Raw genomic sequence first — 20,013 nt, forward strand, 5'->3', positions numbered from 1 at the left:
AGATCCAAAATGAATTGACTGGATTGTGAAGAGATCCTAAGACTAAGTAGCAATATGAGGAAGCTACTAAAGCTCTTGAGACTGTAGATATTGAGATTCTTACAAATAAAGAAAGATTATTGAGAGCTATAGCACAAGTTACTAAAAGTCATAAAATGGAGGTTTCTAACTTTTATGGCTTATTGCATCTTGGGGATTTAATAGACTAGATTAGAGAGTTGGAAGATCATTTTGAGCTTGAAGATATCAAAGATCCACATATGGTTAAGTTAGCATAGACTAACTTGAAGGGTCATGTTAACTAACGGTGGAAAGAGTTGCAGAAAGATAGAGAGGAAATGGTGAAACGAAGATCAGTTGGTGGAGACAAATAGTTACTAGCTTGAAGGCTAAATTCATTCCTAAGGACTATGAATTGTAATTGTTCAAGTATCTACAAAACTTGAGGCAGAAGGACATGAGTGTGCAAGAATATAACAAGAAGTTTTACAAGATGACAATCAGGTTTGGACACCTAGAGATATTTAGGGAGAAGGTGAGTAGATATATTAATGTCTTGAGATTTAATATTCAAGATTAGATGAGTATGTTGTGGATTAATACAATAGAGGGCACTTATCAATATACACTAAAGGCAGAACACATAAGGTGAAGAGGAGATAGTGTAATACTAGAAGAAAGGAGAGGCCAGTAGCAATGGCAAAGAGAAGTAGATAGTTAAAGATGAGTTAAAACCTAAGTGGAATAGAAAAACTGATCAAAGGGCATCTAAAAGAGGGAATGGTAGCAAGGAATTCAAAGATAATTGTTTCAAGTGTAGCGAGAATAGACAGAGTTTTTAATTGACCTAAGTAAAGCATAGGTAAAAAGCATCTTGTGGCACATAAGGAACAAACAACTGGAGTATTGAATGAGAAATTGTCACAACCTGAGATAGGAGTCTCTTAGAGCTTAGTAGAGTTTTTTTGGAGCATAGCAAGAAGGAAGTTGTGTTGTGATGTGAAGTCTAATCAGACTCGGAGGTTAAGTTCTCTTACTTTATTCGGCATGGTTTCACTCCTAATTATTACTACGAGGGTTTGGGGGCAACACCCCCAAGACGAGGTCAAGGGGCAGAGCTCCATACGCGTCGTAGTACAGGGTGGGTTGAGGGGCAATGCCTCCACGGGAGCTTTCAAGGTCAAAGCCCTTGAAGCCAAAAATGACCTTATTATTGTAAAAGATGTCGGCTGCTAGTTTTCTATTGGATGGCTTATTCTAGCCCTAATTTTGTAAATGGAAAAAAACTTGTATAAAATGGCTTAGGGTTAGGGGTTTCATAATACATGATGATATTGTAGTTTCTTGCACCGGTATAGAGTTTTAAGGGATTAAGGATTGTAATCATGTTGTAATCACTAGATAATAAGAATACTGGACTTGTTGGTGGACGTAGCTCAGGGAGTGGGTGAACCATGTTAAATCTTTGTCTTGTGTTCTCTTTTGTGCGATTTATTATTTTTCCAATATTGGTTATATTTGCATGTAATTGTTATTTGTGTTTGTGGTTAATCCTAACAAGTGGTATCAGAGCGAGGCGTCATCGTTTTTTTTAGCTATCCTCTATAGGCAGGTCTCATGGTAGAGTGGGAGCGATGGCAAACAAGGGTAAGTTAAAGGTTGAGAAGTTTAATGGGCAAACCTTTCAGTTATGGAAGATGCAAACAGAGGACTATTTTTATCAAAAGGATTTATGGCAATCATTACAAGGAAAATCCAAGAAACCAACCACTACAACAGATGAGAACTGGGAAATTTTGGATCGAATGGCACTTGGAAGTATTTGTTTATGCCTAGTGCAATCAATGGCATTTAATATTACAAAAGCTAAGACAACAAAAGAGTTTATGCAAACCAAGCAAAACTGTATGAAAAGCCCTCTACTTCAAACAAGTATTTCTCGTGAAGCATTTATTTAATATGAAGATGGCAAAAGGTGGTTATGTTGTTGATCGTTTAAATGAGTTTAATACAGTTACCAGTTAGTTATCTTCTATAAATGTCAATTTTGATGAAGAAATTAGGGCTCTCTTAATTTTGTGCTCTTTGCCTGAAAGTGGAATGGCTTGGTAATGGTTGTGAGTTATTCTGTTTCTGGATCTAATACCCAAAATTTGATGATGTGATTGTTGTTATTCTGAGTAAGGAAACTCATAAGAAAATCTCATGAGGATCTACATCAAGAAGTCTTTTGAACACACAAAGCAGAGGGAGAATGACTGAGAGAGGAAACAATTCTAAAAATTGTGGGAAATGAAGAGGAAAATCAAAGATGGAGAGGTCTCAATCAAGAACCAAAAGATTGTTGGTACTATGGAAAACCAAGGCATATGAAAAAAAATTGTTGGACTCGAAAGAACATAAAGAAGACAAACAAGACGAGAACAAAGAGGCAAATGTGGTGAGTAATAAATCCGAAGCAGATGTTTTGCTTTTTTCTTAAGAAAGTGTTGATGATTCTTGGGTTTTAGATTTAGGGGCTTCATTTCATGCTACTCCCCATAGAGATTATTTTCTTGATTATGTCCAAGGGGGTTTTGGGCTAGTTTATTTGAGAGATAATGAACCCTGCTAGAATGTTGGAAAGAGCAAAATTAAGATTAAGTTGTTAAATGGGAATCATTGGCTACAACAAGAGGTAGGACATGTTCCAAAGCTGAGTAGGAATTTAATTTTAACAGGACAGCTGGGTGATGAGGGTTGCATAGTTACTTTTAATAATAAAAATTACAAGATTTCAAAAGGTTCCCTTGTAGTAGCAAAAGGTGTGAAAGTAGGCACCTTGTATCTTTGTACAAGCCATATTGTTCTTTCTACTTTAATTGTTTCAAAGAAAAATGAATGTTCAAGAACAATTGTTGCAATTGAGCAGGAAGAACAAACAATTGTTGTAGATTCTGAAACAGCACTATGATACAACAGCCTTGGGCACATGAGTGAGAAAGGTATAAAATTACTTCATTCAAAGAAAGTTTTACCAGGTCTGAAATATGTGAATATGGATTTCTGTGAAAGTTGTGTTTATGGAAAACAAAAGAGTTAGTTTTGTGAAGAGTGGGAAGGAAAAGAAAAATGAGAAATTAAAGAAGCTTGTGCATACAGATGTATGGGGACCAACTCAAGTATCTTCCCTTGGTGGCTCTCATTATTATGTTACATCCATTGATGCTACAACTAGAAAAGTATGGGTTTATTTCCTTAGACAGAAATCTGATGTATTTAAATCTTTTAAAAAATGAAAATGCTTTGTTGAGAATGAGACTGGTAAAAAGTTATATATTTCAAATCTGATAATAGTGGTGAGTATTGCAGCATTGAATTTGAAGATTATAGCTCCACTAATGGTATTCGTAGGCAAAAAATGGTTCCAAGGACTCTAGGAAAATGGAGTGGTTGTACGCATGAATAGGACAATAATGGAGCGTGCAAGGAGCGTGCGGTTGCATGTTGGGCTGCCCTTAAACATGTGGGCTGAGGCTGTCAATATTGTTGTATATTTGATCGATAAAGGTCCCACTACTTTTTTGGGTTGTGGTATTCCAAAGGAAGCATGGACTGGTAAGAAGGTGAGTTATTCTATTCTCGTAATCTTTCATTATGAAACATTTGCACATATAGATTCTGAAAATAGAACCAAGCTGGAAGCAAAATCAAAGAAATATGTATTTGTTGGATATGGCATTGATGAATTTGATTATAAGCTTTGGGATTTTGAAAATCTTAAAATTGTAAAAAGCATGGATGTCATATTCAATGAGAAAGTGTTGTACAAAGATCTGGTGCAGCAGCATGAGAAGAAAGAAAATAATTATGTTGTGTTGGATGATACTTCAAGCAATGATGTTCCACCAATCCCTCATGCTCTGCAACAACAAATACCACACAACCCAATGAATGTTAGACGGTCAACAAGGCTAAGTAGACCTCCAGAAAGATTTTCTCTGTCTTTGTATTCTATTTTATTATCAAATGCTAGTGAGCCTAAATGTAATAATGAAGCTGTGCAGGTGGATACAAAGATTTAGTGGGAGTCTACAATGACAAATGAAATGGACTCCTTGCTAAAAAATCAGACTTGGGATTTATGTAGCTTACCTGCAGGTAAACAAGTTTTACAGAATAAATGAGTTTATAGGTTCAAAGAAGAGGATGGAGATAATAAGAGAATTAAAGCTAGGTTAGTAGTAAAAGGATTTGCATAGAAAAAGGGCATTGGTTTTGATGAGATATTTTCTCCTGTTGTTAAAATGACTTCTATTCGCATTGTTTCAAGTATTGAGACATTTTTTATACTCTGCATTTGATTATAGGGCTATGCTGACTCAGATTTGACAAGGGATATTGATACTAATTGAAGTAGTATAGGTTATATATTTACTGTTGGTGGGACAGCAGTGAGTTGGATTTCTCAGTTACAAAAGATTAATGCTTTATCCATTATAAAGGCAAAGTATGTTGCTACTACAGAGGCAGCCAAGGAGATGATATGGCTTCAATTCTTCATGGAAGAATTGGGGTATCCACAAATGGACAATTATTCGTTTACAGATAGACAAAGTGTCATTCATCTTGCCAAGAATTTTGCTCTACATTCAAAGACAAAGCACATATAATTGTGGTACCATTTAATTCGTTCAATTTTGGATGATGGCCAATTAAAGCTAGAGAAGATACATACAAATGATAATCTAGCAAATATGTTTACGAAGGCACTAACAAGGGAGAAGTTGACCTCTTCAACTTCAGTTGGTCTTCTACATTAAACAGATAAAAGAATAGTAGCGTCCAAGGTGGTTTGATATTCCAGTGGAAGCTACAAGTTTAGCACTGCCATGATTAGTCTCCAAGTGGGAGGTTATTGGTGTGGAGTTTGATCAGTCTACAAGTTGGAGATTGTTGTGATGTGGAGCCTAATTAGATTTAGAAGTTAATTTCTCACTTTATTTGGCGTAATTTCCCCCCAGATTATTACTATTGGGGTTTGGGGGCAGCACCCAAGGGGCAATGCCCCTTGCAAGGTCCTAGGGAAGAGCCCCAAGTGCGCTCCCTGTCACAATACAGGGTGCGGTCAAGGGGCAACACCCTCCCGAGGGGTTACGGGGGCAACGCCCCAGAAGCCAAAAATGATCTTATTATTGTAAAAGGCATCAGCTGCTATTTTTCTATTGAATAACTTGTTCTCCCCCTAATTTTGTAAGTAGCAAAAAGCTTGTATAAAATGGATTAGGGTTAGGGATTTCATAACGCATGATGATATTGTAGCTTCTTGCGGCGGTATTGAGCTGTAAGGGATTACAGATTGTAATCAGGTTGCAATCACTGGATAATAAGAATATTGGACTTCTTGTTGGTGGACGTAGCCCAAGGATTGGGTGAACCACGTTAAATCTTTGTGTTTTGTGTTCTCTTCTATGCAATTTATTATTTTTCTAATATTGGTTATATTTGCATATAATTGTTATTTATGTCCATGGTTAATCCTCACAAGTTGAGCCTATAGAAAGGAGGAATTTGTTTAGGATTGTCTTTGAATCAAGAGGTAAATGTTGTAAGGTTATTGTGGGTAGTGGTAGTACTTATAATTTGGTATCAGAAGAGATCATAGAAAAGCATGGCTTGAAGAGGCTAAGACATCCTTATCCTCATGGGATAAGTTGGTTTCAAGATGATCATATGGTGGAGGTGAAGGAGCAACATTTGGTGAATTTTAACACAAGGTCTTTCAAAGATTAAGTATTGTGTGATGTTGTATCTATAAGTGCTTGTCATGTTCTATTAAGTAGACCTAGGCAATTTAATAGGGGCGCACAAGTTTACTTTGGTTCCCTTGAAGAAGAAAGAGGGGAGAATTGCAACAAATTTGAAAACTATGAAGAGTTATTGTTCTGAGAAGCAGAGTTCAAAAGTTAAGTTGAAGGAACAAAGGAAGGATCTTGAAGGAAAATCTAATCACAAGTGGGTATCAGAAGGTGCCAGAGATAAAATGATGTAGCAGAAGATTTTGGAGTCTTACAGCAAAGGTAAATTAGATGTACGGCAAAAAAGAAGTGGTGGTAAAAGTCCATTACTACATTGTGCAGATGTAAGATATGACATAGAAGATTTAAGAAGGAAAGTTGCAGATAAAGAGGATATTTGGGTCAATAATTAGCGTGTGATTTACATCATGAATCCTATCAGATGTTCATAAGTTCCTCTTATGGAACATCTTCTCACTAGGAGTGTTTGATGTAGAAGCATCATTGGGTCGTTCGCTGAAAAATATCTCCTTTAAGATTGTTCTCAGTTTGTTTCAGTTAGCTAGTTTTTGTGCTCTTAGTGACACTGTGTGTATATGGATCATTTAAGGTCACAGACCTCAAGGTATGTTTTGGACATCATATTATGCTTATGTATTTTCCCACTCAGAAAATTTTTGTCGCCCATATCATGATGATCGTAAATCTTTGGCCAATGTCTCTCTTTGATCACGTGTCATTTCTACACCTTGGCATCAAGGCCCATGGCCAATATTTCTACACATAGCATTTTCTTATACTTAGAAAGTGTAATAGATCTAGTCAACATGTGCATTGCAAAGGCTATGTACATTGAGGCAATTGATCTTTGCTTAGGGGCAATTGATGAAGGGGCAATTAATGAAGAAGGAAATAAGTTGTAATTATACCTCTTGGAGGTTAAGATTGTAGAGTTATGAGCATGTAAGCTAGAATATATTATGCATGTTGCAAACCAATTTGATTCAAAGTTGATTATCCATTCTTAAGCCTAATGCTAATTGTTTCTGTTGTGTGAAATGTGTTGCAAGTTTGGGACCATCTCCGTTGGGGAAATTCCTGTCATGCGTGTGTCAGAATAAAATCTACCATTCTCTTTGATCTAATATCATTGTTACTAAAGGGATTCTTAATGTTCTTACCAAGTGCATAGCCTTCGCAAATGCCATCATGCTTGAGACCAAACATCAGAAGACCAATTACCATTGTTAAAACATGTAGCTTCAGTTTAGACAATATCTCTGATCATATGAGAATATATTCATGTGTGTGTGTATATATATATATATATATATATATATATATATATATATATATATATATATATATATATATATGTCAATATGATTTGAATATCGATATGTATATATGCACGAATATAATCTGCATTATTCCTGATGATCGTTGTATGTGTATATATATATATATATATAGTGTTTATAGCTAAGATTGATCTCAGTAATGATCGCATTCCATTCTAATCATTATCGATTGCATTGGGCTTTGTTAAGTCTTGAAACAATTAGTTTAGTTATAAATAATCAACGGGTGTGATCATACCACCGATCAAGTATATCAATGAATGGTCATGTCTCCATTTGGAGACATGCCCATTCACCCATATACCCGACCACTCTTGTATATATGTTGTTACCGCTCGATATTGCAAGCATCAAAATTCATTAATGCGGGCATATCGGAAGTAATACAGATATCAAGATTGAAGAAACTTTTATCATATCTTTGTATTGTTATTATACATACTGTGGAGCACATAAGATCCTCCATTAGCAGAGATTGAACCTGAAATAAAAATCATACATTCATCAGCACTGTTGTAGAAATCTGCATAAACTTTACATGGTATCAGAGTGAGGCTAAGGAGAGATCACATTAAGAGGGAGTTCACAGTCCCCTACAATCCTCAACAAAATGGAGTTGTTGAAAAGAAGAACAAAACTATTGAAAAAGTTGTTAGGGCTATGATTTTTTTATCAAAACTTGGGTATGTCTTTCTTGGCCGAAGCATCTAACACAACAGTCTATATTTAGAATACATGTCCTCACTCATATTTGGACAATAAGACCCCTAAAAAAGCACTTTCTAGAAAGAAACCTAACATCGATCACTTAAGGGTATTTGGATGTCCTGTGCATGTTCATGTACCTAAGGAGAAGAGGACAAAGTTAGAACCTTCTGGAAGAAAAGGTATCCTTATTGGTTTTAGTGAAACAATAAATGGATACAGAGTCTACATACTTGGACAAAAACAAATAGAACTAAGCAAAGATGCCATTTTTTAGGAAGACATTGCTTTTAGAAGAGCCAAAATTTCTAATGAACTAGATACATTTGATGTATCCCAAGAAGAGACTCCTGCTCCTGAGATTCAGAGGGAGTACCCTGAAGAGACTTCAAATGAAACTGAGATTCTTCCTGAGACTCAAGAAGAGTCTTGGTCATTCTAAAGGGCCACTTTGGGCAAGGAAAATTATACAGGAAGGAGATAGATTTGCAGCACCCTCTAGGACTTTCCGAGAAAGCGAGAGACCTAGAAAATTGACATACAATGCTTTCATGTGTGAGAATCCAAACCCTAAACCTTCAAGTACTTCTAAAGCACTTAAACTGAAGCTTAGAAAGATGCAATGGTGGAAAAATATCAGTCTATGCTAAAAAATGATGTTCGGGACAGGGAAAAAATTTTGTGTCTTCAAAATGGCTCTTCAAAGTTAAGTATGTTGCAGATGACAGCATTGAAAAACATAAAGCTTGTTTTGTGGCTAGAGGTTTTTCTCAAAAGGAAGGAATAGACTTTGAAGAAACTTTTGCACCAGTTGCCAGGTATACCTCTGTTAGAGCTGTAATGGCCATCGCAGCAACCAAAGGTTGGAAAATCCATCAAATGGATGTAAAAATTGCTTTTCTTAATGGAAAAATCAAGGAAGAAGTATACTTGGAACAACCAGAGGGGTTTGTGACACATGATGTTGCATCTTATGTATCTAAATTAAAGAGGGCTCTATATGGACTCAAACAGGCTCCCTAAGCCTAGTATGAAAGGATTGACAAATACCTTTTAAGTCTTGGATTCACCAAGAATGTAGCTGATCCAAATCTTTACTTCAAGGTAACTAAAGGTGATATGTTAATTCTAATTCTTTATGTTGATGATCTTCTGATTACAGGGGAAGAACATCTCATTAATCAGTGTAAGAAAGATTTAACTTCTGAATTTGAAATAAAGGACTTAGGAATTCTTCATTACTTTCTTGGATTGGAAGTACGTCAGAAGTCTGGGAATATCTTTTTACATCAAAAGAAGGATATTGTTGATATTTTGAAAAGATTTGGAATGTGGGACTGTCGATCTATGTCTACACTATTGGAAACCAACTTACACAAGCTAAAAGATGCAAGTGTTGAATCCAGACTGGTTGATCCTACTTTATATAGACAGATGATTGGGTCCCAAATGATTGGGTCCCTGATGTATCTTGTAAATACTCGACCTGACATCTGCTATGCTGTGAATGCATTGAGTCAGTTCATATGTGAACCTCATGAGATTCATATTGTTGCTTTGAAGCATATATTAAGGTATCTCTAAGGTACTATTGGGTATGAACTTAAATATGAGAATACCAGCTTGGAGTTATATGGATATACTGATTCTAATTGGGTCAGAAGTGTGAAAGACCGGAAAAGCACATCAAGATGTTGTTTCAGTTTAGGATCAGCTATGATTTCTTCGATCTGCAGAAAGCAAGCTTTTGTTGTTCAGAGTTGTACTGAGGCAGAGTATATTGCAGCAACAATGGGAGCTAGAGAAGCAGTGTGGCTTCAGAAGTTGCTTTCTAACTTGTTTGGTGAGCCTATGAAACCTACCACTATTCACTGTGATAACCAAAAATGTATCAAGTTATTTGTGAATCCAGTATTTCATGATAGATCCAAGCGTATAGAAATTCATTACCACTATGCAAGAGACATGGTGGAAAGAAGAGCTATTCAGTTGGAATATATCAATGCAGATGATCAAATAGCTGACATTCTTACCAAGGCACTTCCTAAAGTGAAGGTTGATCATTTCAGAAAGAAACTTGGCTTAGTTGAAATGTAAGTTAATGAGATTGAATCTCAAACTTTGTAAATTTGTTTTATTTAATAAAGATGTTTAAAGTGTAAACTCTTTTGTCATATGTGTGACTCTATGACTCATGGGCCTACCCTATGTTTAGTATTAAACGGAGACAATCTTTTATATTGAAATGTTGACTCTGATAATATAAGGTGACAACTTCAAATTATTAGATTACTATTATGATGAATATCATGTGACTTGATATTCTTGAAAATCATAATAGTTAAAAGAGCATGTTGATGGATATCATGTGACTTGATATCTATTGAAGATCAATATGTTTAAACTCATGGTGGATATTATGTGTCTTAATATCTATGGATATGCCATGATCCTTTATGGAGGATATCATGAGACTTGATATCTGTGTACACACAAAATTGAAAGAATATCATGAGACTTGAATTTTTAAAATATCTAGAGGATATTACTTCTTATAATGAGAAGAATTCATATGCACTTTGTCTTCCCTAGGCTAAGAGAGAGTGTTAAAACATGTAGCTTCAGTTCAGACAATATCTTTGATTGTATGAAAATATATTCATGTGTGTGTGTGTGTGTGTGTGTGTGTCAATATAATTTGAATATCAATATGTATATATGCACAAATATAATCTGCATTATTCATGATAATCGTTGTATTCAGAACCGACTGTGCATATATATATTGTGTTTATCTCTGCGATTGATCTCAGTAATGATCGCATTTCATTTTGATCATTATCGATTGCATTGGGCTTTGTTAAGTCTTGAAACAATTAGTTTCGTTATAACTAATAAACGGGTGTGATCATACCACCAATCGGATATATCGGTGAATGGTCATGTCTCCATTTGGAGACATGCCCATTTACCCATATACCCGACCACCCTTGTATATATGTTGTTGCCGCCCGATATTGCAAGCATCAAAATTCATTAATGCGGGCAGATCGGAAGCAATACAGATATCAAGTTTGAAGAAACTTTTATCATATCTTTGCATTGTTACTATACATATTGTGGAACACATCAGATCCTTCATTAGCAGAGATTGAACCTGAAACAAAAACCATACATTCACCAGCACTGTCATAGAAATCTGCAAAAACTTTACAACCATCTTCTCCATGTATGGAAGAGCTTTGTAGTGTGAGTAAGCAAGTCTCCTATGCCATAACTCACTTGGACTGATAGAATTGTGAATTAATGCCTAAATTGGTTGAACAGGTAATTTGTATAGGCTATCTTGACGAATGCCAATCACATCTTGGGCCATGCAAGAACTTTTCCTTCAGAAAAAGTAACACTGTACTCTGTTTCCCCTAACATTGAAATGGAGACAAGGTTTCTTTAGATCCTTGGTACAAACAATACATTGTCCAAGTGAAGAGGAATACTTAGATCCAATTGTAAAATGGTGGTCCCAGCTCCCTTTATGGGGTTACTCATATCATCACCAATAATTACTTGCAGGTTTGACTTTTCCAGTACTAGGTTGGTGAGATGTTCTCTGTAGCCAGTGATATGGCATAAAGCACCATTATCTATCAACCAGGTATCACTGTTGGTTGGAATGTGACTTGAGAGGGCAGAGATGAATAGAAATCCCTCCAAGTTGTCTTTGGATTCCTTTTGAGATGATAGGTTTGCAGTATTGATCTAGTTAAACAATCTCAAGCATGATGACCATACCTATCACATTTAAAACACTAGAAGTGAGAGATATCTTTTTTCTTCTTTGGTCCTGGGCACAATCTCATTTTTTATCTCTCTTATCTTGAATGAGCCTCTCTTTCCTTCACTTCTTGAAGTATGTGCAGCAAACACATGATTCTCTTCATTGTGAGGGTTTCACCCATTTCCTCATGCTGCCAGCCTCAATTCTTCTTGGATGCAGTCAGCTTGAAGACATTCAAACTTGGGAAACTTGGATCTTCCATTGATGCTTAGAATAAACAACTCCCAAGATTGAGGAAGACTATTCAGGGCCAACATGACTAGATCTCTATCATCAACATAATCCCCATATTGCCTAGTTGATCTCTCAATTCAAAAATCTTCATAAAGAACGACAAGATCGATTCACCTTTAGTTATCTTGATATGATAAAGTTGTTGGCACAAGGCAATTGCTCACCTTTTATTGTTGATCTCATATAATCCTTGGCATGCTTTCATCATATCTTTGGACATCTTCATTTTGGAGATCATCGGAACTAGGTGGTCTCTCGGAAAGCCAATGATGATCTTCCTAGCCTTCATGGAATTTTTCTTCCACAGAATTTTCTCTGCATCATCATACGGTTCAGGTACATCTATTTCCAGATAATCTAGAAGATCATTCTCCTCTAGGACCATTGGAACTTTGAATTTCCACAAGTTGAAGTTTGATGCCCCTTCAAGTCTATCTTCAACTTTGATGCCGATCACCAACTTGAATTCTTCAGAAACCACCTTACCAAGATGCCTTGACCTCATACTCAAATCTGATCAGATCTTTTCTTAAGCCTGCTATGATAACATGTCAGTTTTTATGATCAGAAATGAAACTAAGAAGAGATTACAGTACACACAGCAAATTATCTTGGGAAAACCAGTCCTGCTTGAGGGAGAAAAACCCAGCCAAATATATCTCTTCTGTGTGTGTGTGTGCGCAAGTGCATACATATTCAGAATATGATTGAGGACGTACTGCTCCTTTTGGATAAAACACAAAGGATAATGCTGAAAGACAAAATGCTGCTGAAAAATCGAGCTGTTGCTCTGCTACAGTAGTATGTATTTTATTGAATTGAATGCCTCGAATTAGAAAGAAATCTTCCATATATATGTGCCGGTGCCTCTAAGCTAGGTCGGCCAGTGAGGTAGGGGAGGCCGAGAGGAGAAATATCTCCTCGAGCTATCAAGAAATAATACTACACTCAGTAGCATGGTCTTTCTTTGGTCAGTGAGCAGTGGAGCAAGCCTGGAGGTTGGTTAGGGACCCAGTTTTTGTTTTATTTCATCAATTTGTTGCTCTCCTCCTTTTGCAAGAGTCATGCTCAAGTCCAACAGTGCAAGGTTTTGCACTCCCTCATATGCTTTGCTTGGGTTTGCATTGTCATTGTAACACTCGATAGAACCTGCAATCTTGAGAAGGGTATGACTGGTAGCTAAACAACTTAGTGGTTGTGCTAGCATTGATGTAAACCATGCAACTTCTTTTTGAATTCAATATACTACTAGAAGCTTTGATTGCCCTTATTCAAAAAAAAAATGGAATTATTTAATAAATTTGAATGAATAAAGAGAAATTGAAATTTGAAGTAATTTAAATTATTTAATCCTTAGAAATTAGAGAGGACATTAGCTTAATTAAATAATTGACATTATATAATTATTTTTAAATAAAAAGATTGATTAATCAATTTTGAGCATCTTTTCTAATACTCAACTTTACTTTGTCCTCAATGTTGAAAAAATTCATATGCCTAATGTTAATTTGCAATTAAAGATCTTTTTTTGGCCATAGTGCAATGAATGCTAATTTATCAAGTCAAGAGTTTTCCGTGCTAAAAACAGAAAATTTCGCTGCTTACCAATAGAATTTTAGGAAAACCATATCCAATATGGCATGGACAGTAATATTTTGGACTTCAATCAAAATAAAAATTTGGCTTGCTTATGTAATTCCTAAAATTTAAATACTAAAACAGATATTCAAACAGAAACCGGAGGGGATATGGTCCAATGGCAAATCACTTTCATGAAACATAAGAAAAGGTTGTTTACTAATTGGAAGGTGGGCACTTAGCATAATCTATTTCTAAAAATACAATGAATGTGATTCACGCTTGCCTAACAACAAGTGATACCAAGCAATCCACCTTATTGTTTTTACACTATTTGATGCAACATGCCCTGCACTATCTCTGTCATCTAAAGACTCGGAGAGTCATCATATATTTACCAAGAAAATACAAAAGTATCCACGATAAAGGCTAAAACCCTAAAGGAAACGAAAAAGAAAACTACCTGCTTGGCCATGCTGAGTAGATCTTCCACACTCAAGTCCAGCCTATTTTCAACAGAAATACCCTCAGATGGGTCCTCAATATCGTCCTCAGCATCAGATATGTGATCTCCCGGAAGATTACTCTCAAACTGGGGATCCTTCATCTTCCTCCTGCCTCTAGGTGCGCCCTTCCTAGACCCATTTTGTTTTCTTTCCTTGTACACTCTTTGAACTTTACCTTCGGCAGCTGAATTACACCCACTTTCGACTTCTGCCCCTTTTATGGCGGTTCTCTTTGTCCTAGAAGAGCCTGCACGTTTTAAGGGTCTATCCGCAGCTCCTTTGGGTTTTCCTTCTTCCTGAATTCCTCCACTAGACGAACCATTTTCGTCAGCAGATAGTTGGGATTTCTTAGCCGTATTTCCTGTGATTATTTCGTTTTTCGATGCAGCTTCCACTCCTGTGACTCCCAACATCCATTGTGGCAATTGTCTCTTCTTGATATTAATTTGACCATTCTGTGTCGGTGGAAAAGTGGGGCATTCGGTAATCTGGGTTAGGCAAGCCTCTGAATCGTTATCTTCCATGTTTCTGTTGGATTCGTAGAGTTAAAAAGTCCTCCCAAGGAGAGAGGGATGGTGTACAAGGGCTTCGATTATATTTCACAGAGCTTATAGATTGCCAAACCTTTGAAGCGTGTCTATTCTTAATGTTGATTTAGCTGGACACCTCGATGGCTATAGTTTATTGATTTTCGGTTCTTTCTTTTGCAAGCTTTTGAAGCATATTACCGTTGAGTAACGTTTTCCGAAAGGGCATTTGCCATAGGTTTTGAAAAAAATTATTAACTAGCAATAGCAATCGCATTTGCGGCGTAATGAGTAGGTTCAAAAGGTTAATTTTGGAAAAATGAAATATTATTTTTTTAAGGAAGAAACACAAATCTAATTTTAATCATGATATAAATCTAAATCATTATCCCAATTCTAATCTTAATAAACAATCAATTTTAAGTATCCTAGTCATAGTTTAAATCTAATTCTAACCTTAACCATAGTGTAAATCTACACTCTTACCTTAATTATTATCAAAATTCTCGTACTAACCATAACTAAAATTATTACATCAATTTGATGACATGTGCCATATAATAACTTAGTACTTGCCTTTAGTTTTAATTTAGTAAATTTATTATAATATATAAAATAATATTAATTTAAATTTCATATATATATATAATATTATATTATAAATAAATTATAATATTATATATATAAATAATATAGTATAAGTAAGACCATTTTTAAAATATTTTTAATTGAATGACAAAAAATTATATTATAAAAAAATATAAAAATTAAACTAATGCACTTAAATATAAAATTTAAACTAATGTACTTACATTCAAAATAATAATAAGCATCTTAATAAAAAATACTCTTAAAAAGTATTCATCTAACAATCAATATAAGAGCTAAATGAATCTGTCCTATCAAATCTTAGAAAACTATTTTTTTAAATTGTTAAGTTAAAAATTTTGCACTATGCTATGGACAAGATATTAATTTGATAAGAAAATTTCAAAATGATTAATTCTAAATCGTAGAAACTAAAAAATTTAATCACTAATTAAAGCGTAAAAATCAAAAAGCATCACAATAGTACTTAGCCTACCGCAAGTACTAATAATAATAATAAAAGTCTCAATCCTAACCATAACCATAATATGAAACATAATCTTAAATATTAAAATAAAATTATAACCTTAATTAAAAGTCTAACTATGATTCCTAGTCATTATATTTATTCATTATTTAATAAATTAATTTCAATGTATGTTACAAAATCAAATTAAAAAATAATTTTTAAATTTCTCTCAAAATTAAAATATTTATAATATTATTTAAATTCAAATACAAATCAAATATATAGTTATGTTATAATAATTAAAATTCTAATAATCATCACAATGTGAGATTTCATGGGATTTACATAGCCAAAGCAGGAGGCGATCTGAGGAGGCGCTACGACAAGTGATCATGTACCTTAGTTGTTGGGGGCCAAATTGATTATTTGCCTTGTTATTTCTTTGCAATCTAAAAATTAAAGGGGGTCTATGAAGCTTTCCAAGCATCGAAATTGTAGAGGATTAAGTTTAAAATGATGTACTAATAGCAAAAAAAGTATGCTTTTTTTATTTTCTTCTGGTGCATTTCCCAGCAGCCTATCAATTTGTTATGAAATGAAGTCTAATTTTAGGAAGGAGAAGATTTTTCTATGTTTAAAATTGTAACTACCTTCCAAATCTCGGTGTGGAAGTGGAATCTCAAGGGAGGAATTCTCCTTTGTTGATGCCCAAACTTATTTTGCTTTGTACTGTAAAGAATGTTTTCAGCCCAAAAAAAAAAATATTAGTTTTATTTTCAATTCAATTCAGGTATTTTTAGGGATTCCTTTCATTTCTTATAATTATGTGAAAGGTCGCCAAGGAAGTGAATTCAATTCGCAAGTTCAACGCTAATTAATATGTCTGTGTAAAATCAAGGCATTATGAATCAAAAGTTACAGAACATGGCAAGTAGAGCAGATTGTAGCTATGTGAAACATATGAATTGTGTGAATAAAGACAAATGGCAATGTTATAAAGGTTGGCATCCCAAGAAATTGAGGTATCTAGTGAACTCTCAAAACCCTAAATCTAAATCATTATGCAAGAAATCGGTGCATCATCCTTTGCCATCACCTCGAAGCACTAGTGGGGAAACAAATGAGTCTAGGAGACTCTACATTGGCAACCCCCCAATCATCTACTCATTTTTTCTATAAATTTGAGGAATGCAGTGAAGACGACAAATTCTTTTTCAGCTCTAATTAAGCCCAATGTTTCAGAATATGCTAATGTATAGCAGATGAATCTCAAACATAAGATCATCGATAAAAAATCAAGTGCCACTACTCAAGATATTCCAAAGAAATCCTTAGAGGGGTTAAGGTTTCAGCCAGTGGTAAAACCAAATGGGAATAACAGTGCCAAGGCTAAACTGGATACAAATCAGATCATTCCGCCCCAAATTTTCTCAATTTGGAATAAGGCAAGTAAGCTTTTTGTTTAATCATCAAACCTTTAAAAGTGAAGATCTCCATCAATTAGTCAACTCTTCTACTCAAAAAGGCTTTCAACCTAATATCATATTTTCCATTGAAAGTCTTGACAAACAATTTTTCTTTTTTAATCATACTAAATATGCTACCCGAAATAGATTTCCCATGTATTCCTAGCAAATAGGTTTTCTAGTTGAACCTAGTGTGTATTCCCTCAATATCCGTGAAGCTCATTTTCATAAGCTTGATACTTCAAAAATCAAACCATTTCATATAATCCTCCTAAAACATATATCCCCCCTCACCAGAGTAATATTACTCCCAATTTTCCTTCTCAGTCCCCCTTTCAATAACATTCAACTCCTCACCCCAATGTTAAAACTAAGGAACAAATATTGATTATCAGTAATCAGGACAGTGAAGATCGTTGGCAGGATTGCCAGAATGTCGATGTATTTGCATTTTGGAATGGGCCAAAACAAGAAATGATCAATCTCATTAATTGGCTAAAGGATTTTGGTCAAAATCAGGTAAGTATATCTCACCATTCGGATAGATTAGTTTACATTCATTGTAGTGATGAATATGTCAAAAAAGATTTCCTCTTTATCTCTGTTTGTTATTTTAAAGGTTATGTTATTAAATTCTTGGAATGGACCCTAGATTGTAAGGAATAACTGTTAAATTTCTCCATCCCAACCTAGGTCTCAATTCAATATCTCCCTCCAAAATTTATGCATATACAAATTCTCAAGAATATAGGTTCATCAATTGGTAATCTGATAAGAATAGACACTTCTTATAAATATAGTAATGATATTAAATTTTTGATTAACTTTGAGACCAAAACTCCAGAACACCAACCTATTAAGGTAATAACAAACAGATCTATCTATAACTTAAATTTTTATAATTTGAAGGCAAAATTTCTAAAATAATCAGATTAAATAATGAAAGAAATATTACATTTAAAACTTGTCAACCAATGTCGGATCTTAAAGATACCTTCCCTATGATGAATAAAAGGAACAAAAAAGAATTCCAGGGGAAGTGTAGTCATGTTACAGCAGGAAAAGAAGTTTCAGATTTAATAGATGGTGAAATAAGAATAGGAAAAACAACAGTCATAACTCCAATTATAGAAATCAAATACAAAGATCAGAAGAAAGTTACAGAAATACTACAAGTATTAAAAGAAAAAGAATCTCAAATCAAAGAAAATGGAAAGTCTTCAATATCGTATAACAATAAAGAAATGATTGAATTGTTAGATATGAAAGAAAGTAAAGGCACTAACTCATAGTTGAAAATTGATCCTACCTGTGAAGATCAAAGTCCTAAAGATATCAACTAAAGAGAAGGAGAAAAAATAGAACTTAATACAACTAATATTAGGACGCAAAAGAAAGTAAATAGATGCAGAAAGTTAAACAAGAAACTAAGAAAAGCATAGAAAGCTAAGGCTACAAAAGAAATTAGTAGGAAAGAAAAAGAGCTAGGAAAAGAATCTAGGTCTCAAGACAAAAATATCTTGGTCAATTCTAATAGCATTCTTGAAGAAATTGAAAACAAAGGTCTTTTCTCTTATGCATCTACTAAGTGAAGTAAGGCTAAATTCACAAAAGAATTAATAGAGACTCCACTGCAACAAAAAGAAGATTCTATGAAGGAGATCATAGACTCCAATAAAGAGGCGGTCAAGATGTGCACCAAATTTTGGCAGACACTAAATGCAACACAAGAATCTCCTGTTTATAACCTCATTAGGCACATTGTAAGGCAAAAGGACCAAAGTAAGATAAAAGGAATATTAACACAAGATTTTCATGACTTCTTGAATAATGATATGTCAAAAATTGATGATTTGGAAATGTTACTTTTTGATGAGGCTAAGAAAGAGAATTTGGAACTTCTAACAGATGAACTGATCCAAGTTTCTGACTTTGACAATATTGATAAAAGCAATGACTTATAGAAAGAGGAACTGATGCAATGAGTACTGAAACTAGGCGGAGATAACTACACCTTTGAAGATTTAAGAAGAGACTTGTTAATCACTGAGGATGAAGATAAAAGAAGTAAAGTTGTACAGACAATCAAAGAGAGAACAATTACAGGACAAGGAGATGTTACTGATTTGGGTAGAACATGGAGTACACCAAATTTAGTGGATAATATACATATAGGTGCTCAGATAACTATTGCAGATCAGATAATGAAAGAATTAGAAATCGAAGAAAAAGATGTGAAAGAAGGTAAGTAATCTAAAAGTGATGTAAATGCATAGGAGAACATAAAGCAATTGGGTATTATGATGAATCAAGAAAGGATAATTACTCCCAAACATGGCAGACAAAAAGCTAAGAGAGGAAGGAAGTCTCTTAAAGAACTTAGAGAAGCAAATAGGCAGGCAAAAGAATAGCAAAAGATAAGTCAATTATGTAATCCTAGGAAGGGGAAGAACCTTCCCAAAGTAGCATGAAGATCACTACCTAGAATGCTAGGGGCTTAAATGCCCCTAGCAAGAAATGCTTACTAAAACATAATTTAAAACAATTTGAGTCTGAAATTATTATTTTACAAGAAACAAAATTGAATAAAAAAGAAGGAATTAAGCTAGTAAAGAAACTAAGTAGTTGGAACATTAACTTACATGATTCTAGAGGAGCCTCAGAGGGATTAGGAATGATTTGGAATCCTAAGAAGGTAACTCTAAATATACTAAAATTAAACAATTCATGGGTGAGCGGCAAAATTAAAAGCATAAAAACTAACTTACAACTAATTATAATAAACATTTATGGCCCAATCCATAACATAGATAAAAAATTGCTATGTGATGAAATAAGTCTATTTATTAAAATCACAGCAATGAACTCATTCTTGTAGGTGGAGATTTTAATACTATCATGAATATAGATGAAAAATTTGGAGGCATCCAACAAATTTTCCAAGCATCTTTGGAATTTAAAAAA

The 20,013-nt window shown here is 34.5% G+C and overlaps 1 protein-coding gene across 1 annotated transcript in view; it reads right to left on the bottom strand.

The window, feature by feature from the left end:
* The window catches only part of LOC149545993 (uncharacterized), a 45,281-nt gene extending 30,576 nt beyond the window's left edge, over positions 1–14,705 (bottom strand). The window contains exon 1 of the mRNA XM_089790928.1: positions 13,957–14,705. Coding sequence (XP_089647054.1) covers positions 13,957–14,523 — 567 coding nt within the window. The 5' untranslated portion in view covers positions 14,524–14,705. The remainder of the gene's footprint in view (positions 1–13,956) is intronic.
* Between the last annotated feature and the right edge of the window lie 5,308 nt (positions 14,706–20,013).

Source organism: Cupressus sempervirens, chromosome 7 (assembly GCF_028749045.1).
Source record: "Cupressus sempervirens isolate cs-2001-9-10 chromosome 7, ASM2874904v1, whole genome shotgun sequence".
Classification (NCBI taxonomy): Eukaryota; Viridiplantae; Streptophyta; class Pinopsida; order Cupressales; family Cupressaceae; genus Cupressus; species Cupressus sempervirens.